At 64.3% G+C, this 5,306-nt stretch overlaps 1 protein-coding gene across 1 annotated transcript in view; it reads left to right on the forward strand.

Annotated features, from left to right (window-relative positions):
* Positions 1-927: 927 nt before the first annotated feature.
* The window catches only part of H696_00472 (hypothetical protein), a 5,327-nt gene continuing 948 nt past the window's right edge, over positions 928-5,306 (forward strand). Inside the window, exons 1-7 of the mRNA XM_009494328.1 lie at positions 928-1,345; positions 1,586-1,957; positions 2,107-2,262; positions 2,360-3,391; positions 3,589-3,716; positions 3,905-4,497; positions 4,715-5,161. Of these exons, the coding sequence (XP_009492603.1) occupies positions 1,001-1,345; positions 1,586-1,957; positions 2,107-2,262; positions 2,360-3,391; positions 3,589-3,716; positions 3,905-4,497; positions 4,715-5,161 (3,073 nt within the window). The 5' untranslated portion in view covers positions 928-1,000. The remainder of the gene's footprint in view (positions 1,346-1,585; positions 1,958-2,106; positions 2,263-2,359; positions 3,392-3,588; positions 3,717-3,904; positions 4,498-4,714; positions 5,162-5,306) is intronic.

A 5,306-nucleotide genomic window follows, 5' to 3' on the forward strand; every position in this document is an offset into this window, starting at 1 on the left:
CCCTGGGTGCTGTCCCCCACTCTCAGCTCGAGGGAGAAGGGTGCCCCGAGGTGAAAAAGGGGCAGGCCCGTGGAAGGAGGGGGAGGGCGGGGGCGAAAAAAAAAAGGGACACAGGGGCACACGGGTCTCTTTCGGCGGATGGTCGGAAGCATGCTTCTGGCCGGGGGCGAAGGGACGGAATGCGACCGTCTCCGGAGCCCCGGCCGCCGGGGCGCGCCAACGAGAAGGGCTGAACAGGGGTAATTAGAAATCCATCGTCCCGATCAGCCCCTTTCCTTCAAGCACCCGTAGGACAGACACACACACACTCACACATAAAGAAGACCGACGCGGGTGTGCCCCCGGCGGGGTACGAATAAAAATATGGCATTTTACCGGTCCCGGCTTCGTCGCGTCCGAGCCAGCTGCAGGGCCCCGCCTGGTTGGGCTTCGTTCTCCTCAGGGGCGTTGTCAGTGCGCCAGTGTGCCGAGGGTGGGGGGGGAGGGCGGAGCTGTGCCCCTGCCTTTGGCTCCGACCCGACCCACTTTTTCGGGGCTCCCCCCCTCGTCGGTGGAAGGTGGCTCATCCCCTGCGTGGCTGGGGGGGGGGGGGGGGGGCGGGCCGGGGGTCCGGGCAAAAGTGCTCCCCTCCCGCCCCCCCCCCCCGTTCCCCCTGCCCCCGTCTCCGGGCTGGCCACAACAAACAACAGTGCCGGACACCGCGGAGTCCCTGCAAATGTCTGTGTACTTTGGCTCGGGTCCAGAAGAGAGGCGGACTGGGGCGAGGAAACCTCCCCCACTCTCGGCACATTTCCGGGAACATTTTTCCGGTTCCCGAGCCCGGGCCCGGGGGCTTGCAGGGTTATGGCACCGCCACCAGCCAGAGAGGCACTTTCCCTTCCTCCCCCCTCCCTCTTTCCCCCTCCCTCCTCCGCCTTTTCGTTTCCCCTCCCCCCCTCCCCCCCTCCCCATTGGCGACCCGGTCTCCTCTCGTTGCGCACGTCCACCTCCTTCGCCAGTCATGGACCCCACCCTCAAGTCCGGCGAGCAGCTGCTCGTCCTTGGCCGCTATGCGCGTTCCCTGCTGGCGGCCTTCCACCGGGCCCGCATCCAGCTGAACCCCGAGTCGCCCCAGCGCCCGGCGGTCCTCAGTGACCCCGCTCTGCAGCCGCTCTTCCGGGCCATGCTCCGGCGCTTCCCCTCCGATGGTGGCCTCACCTCGACCCAGGGCGCTGACCGCTTCCAGAAGGTGTGCAAGGACATCCTCGACGCCACGGGCCCCACCTACAACGCCTTCACCCGGCTCGTGGTCTTCCGTGACACCATGTCCAACCTGCTGGGCGAGTTTTCCAAGCTCTCCTACTCGGTACGCATGCGCCATCCAGCGCCCCGGTTCTATTTTGCCGCGTTTGCCTGTGCCTTCTCACTCCCTCGCCCTCTCGCTCTCTCGCTCTCTCGCTCTCTCGCTCTCTATCTTCTGCTACTTATTGACACCTGCACTTGTCGATGGCCTTTGTTTCCCTTTGCCTCCTCTTCTCGCTGCCGTCGCACCTCCTGCTCCGCGCATTCTATGCACACACACACACACACACACACACACACACAGGCCCTCAATGGTCCGGATGTGGTCACCGCCCTCGTCAGCCTCATGGCCGACTATGTTCGGCTGCACCTCCTGCTGGCGCAGATCCCGGACCGTCGGCTGATTACCTTGATCTATGCCCGGGCCTTCCAGATCACCCACCGGTCTGCCGAGCCGCAGTTCAACCGCGTGGCCGAGATGGTCGGCTGTGACACGCCCGTTGCCCGTGTCCAGGCCGATGCGCAGGTCCTGAGTGGCACCCTGGCCCTGGCCATCAAGCAGTACTCCGAGGGCATCTTCGACTGGCTGTCCCCGTCGGCCTTCCTTCGTTCGGAGGGTGTCTTCAACATGATCCACCACCCGGCGCACATCAAGCGCCCGTCTGCCGAGGACGCGGTACGGCCTCCTCCTCCGTGCACCTTCTGATGGCTTTCCTTCCGCCGGCATTGCCCGCAACTGCACTTGCACGCCCGCGCGCATACTCACGTCTTTCCCTTCCCTTCCCTTCCCTTCCCTTCCATTGGGTGCCCCCTTGGCTTGTGCAGCGCCTGCGGACCCTCCGCAACTACCGCTTTGTGGCGGACAACGTTGCCTTTGCCATGCTGCTCACTCCGTCGGAGCTGGTCGCCGATCCGGCCCTCGGCGAGCTGCTCCGTTCGATCCTCGAGCACAACATCACCTTCGAGCTCTTCCGCTGCGAGGTGTGTTCCCTCTTCCGCGCCCCCCCGCCCCCTCGCGCCGTATCACATCCTGACATTCCCGATTTGCCCGTTCTCCCTTTCTCCCCCTTCCGCCCAGAACATCCAACTTGCCTCCGAATATGAGCCCATCGTCCGGAAGATGTCTTCCAGCAACCCGGCCAAGTCCGGCCTGAGCGACGCCATCAGCTCGGCAACCCAGCTGTCCAGCAGCTTCGTCAACACGGCCACCAGCTTCCGCCGGGACCGGCGCGAGTTCCTGCGCACGGCCCTCATCCAGACTTCCGGTCTGCTGGCCGACAAGCCGGGTCTCCTTGGGCCGAAGTTCTCCCAGGTGGTGTCGCTGCTGGGCCTGGCCCGGAATGAGATCCTCTGGTACATGCGCCACTTGGACTTCCTGGCGCACAACATCAAGAAGGGCAGCAAGACCGAGGACATGACCGACACCAACATCACCGAGATCATGAGTTACACCGAAGGCCTCCGGCGCTTTATCCTGGACCACACGGACATCGTGTGCTCCTACTACCGGGAGTATCTGGCCGGGTACTTTGCGCACCGGCTCAAGGAGGTGGTTGCCGGGCTGACGGTTCCCCTGCCGTCGGTGGTGACCACGCAGCTGGGCAACTTCAAGACCACGCTGGCCAGCCTGGCCGGGCTTCAGGGGGATGCCCTGGAGGCGGCCATTGCCTCCATGCAGATGGATTGGCTGCGCATCCAGGTGTTCCTCTCGACCCCGGGGCAGTCGGCCATCGTCTCCTCGCTGGAGGAGCTGGTTCGTCTGCTGGCCGACGTCAATGCCCGCATGCGGTATGCCTCGCCGGCTGGGCTGGACAACTACCTGGGCTCGGTGTGCGGCCTGCACGAGCTCCTGCACCAGCAGCGTTCCCTCTGGGCCTCGCTGGAGATTTGCACCCGTTCGGTGGCCCAGTCCCGCCATGTGCGCGTGTATGTGGACATCATTCGGACCTTCCCGCGGACCGTGGTCCCGGGCCCGGGGTCCCTGGCTGACACGGCCTGGATTGGTGCTCGCACGGCCGAGCTCCTGGAGCGCGCCTACCACGATGTGTCCTCCCGTATCCAGAATGCCCTGGAGAGTGTGCTGAACGGCCATGTCCGCATGGCGATGCTGGTGCGCTTTCCTTCTTTCTTTCTGTCTCTCCCTCCACGCGCCCCCCCCCCCCCCCCCCCCCCCCCTCTCCCACTCTGCATATATTCTGCCTATTTTCCTCCCTCTCTCGCCTGACACACACACGCACACACGCACACACGCACATGTACCCCGCGTCCCATGTCCGCCTCTTCCCCCCTTTCTCCCCCCACACGTAGACCATGCCCGATCGTGCGGCGCGTGTGCTCATTGCCAACACCGAGAAGAACCGCGACAGCAGCAAGGCCCCGGAGGAGCCCCTCCCGGGTGCCGAGTCTAACTTCCGCCTGGAGGGCGACCTGAAGCCGTGCGCATATATATATACATCTATTTTATACGCATGACCAGATGTCTGCATACGCCGCCCCTTTGGGGCTTTCTCTCCATCCCCATGAACATGGACTCACATTTTCTTGTCGCCGACCCCCCCCCCCCCTCCCCCTCCTCCCGCTCCGGCTCCCCCTCTCCCCTGTGTGCCGCTCGAATCGCGTGCAGCCTCCACTCCCGGCAGTATGTGCTGCACCATCTGTGCTCGGCGTACCGGGACTTCGATGACATCACCGTCCATGATGTGACCATCTCCCCGCGGCAGTTCCTGGTGGACCTCTTCGGCCAGACCTTCCGCAACAATGTGCACAACCTGGTGGCCATCCCCCAGGTGACCGATGAGTCGCTCATCCCCCTGATCAACCGGCCCTCGCTGTTGATGACCCTTCTTGGGGCCATCATCGACGTGTTCCAGAGCCTGGAGCTGTATTCCGGTGTGCCGGTGGGCAAGCTGCTGGAGGCCGAGCTCCTGGCTCAAACCGATCCCGAGGTGTCTCGGCGCCTGGCGGATGCCATCCCCGGCGGGGATTTCCGCAACCCCTTCGTCAGTGGCAAGTCCGCCTCGCAGAAGTTCCCCTCCGTCCTGGTGGGCAACGACACGTCTGCCAAGCATCCGCTCCTGTTTACCTATTCCACTTGGTATGTGGATGTGGTGCTTAATCGCCTGCTCCCCTCCGGTGCCATTTACTCCCCCTCGCGGCGGATGTTCCTCTCGAAGCCCGGGGCCGGCATTCGCCTGGAGCGCTACTTCGACTTCAACGGTGCGTGTGAGGCCCCCCCCCCCCCTCCCAATGGCTCCCGGGCCCTCTCATATCCCTTGCTCTTTTTTATTTTTCCGGATACTCCTTTCCCCCTTCTTCTTGCCTCTCGGTGCTTGTTCATGCATATGGCTCCCCCTTCGCTTGGGTGGCTGACTCGATTTGCCCCCCCCCCCCCCCCCGGATGTGCCCACCCGCCGCCTCTCTCCGCCGATCGCAGAGCTCGTCTCCCTGTGCACCATCATCGGCGCTGGCGGTGTCAGCCACATTGACCAGCGTCTCCTGCGGGTGGTGACCCAGCTGAGCCTCAGCATCAAGGAGTACATCTCGCGCAACCGCGACCCGCTGGAGCAGATCGCCAACTGGACCAACGTCGTGTCCCTGGCCGAGGCCACCCGGTCCTTCAAGAACCTGGACGATATCGCTGCCCGGGTGATGCAGATCGGCACCATCCTGGCCTTCCGCCAGCTGCTGCTGCGTGCTCTGCGCACTTCGCTGGCGCGTGATGCGCCGCATCTCTTCTCCTGTGTTCGCGAGGCCCACAGCCAGTACCCGGCCAACCTCTTCGGCATTCAGGGCTACCTGGCCATTGATATTCTGGCCAACGCCATGGGCATCGTTGACAATGTGGACATCCCCCTGCGCAATGCGCTGGACGGTCTGACTCGTGCGTGGATCCCTGTTTGCTTTCTCCCCCTCTCCCCCTCTCCCATCCCCGCTCCCGTTGTCTTGCTTAGTCCCATTGCCCACACTCTCGCCTTCCCCGCCCCCCCCCCCCCCCTCGCTCCCCTCTTCCCGTCAGAAACAACGCA

The sequence above is a fragment of the Fonticula alba genome, assembly GCF_000388065.1.
Source record: "Fonticula alba strain ATCC 38817 unplaced genomic scaffold supercont2.1, whole genome shotgun sequence".
NCBI lineage: Eukaryota > Rotosphaerida > Fonticulaceae > Fonticula > Fonticula alba.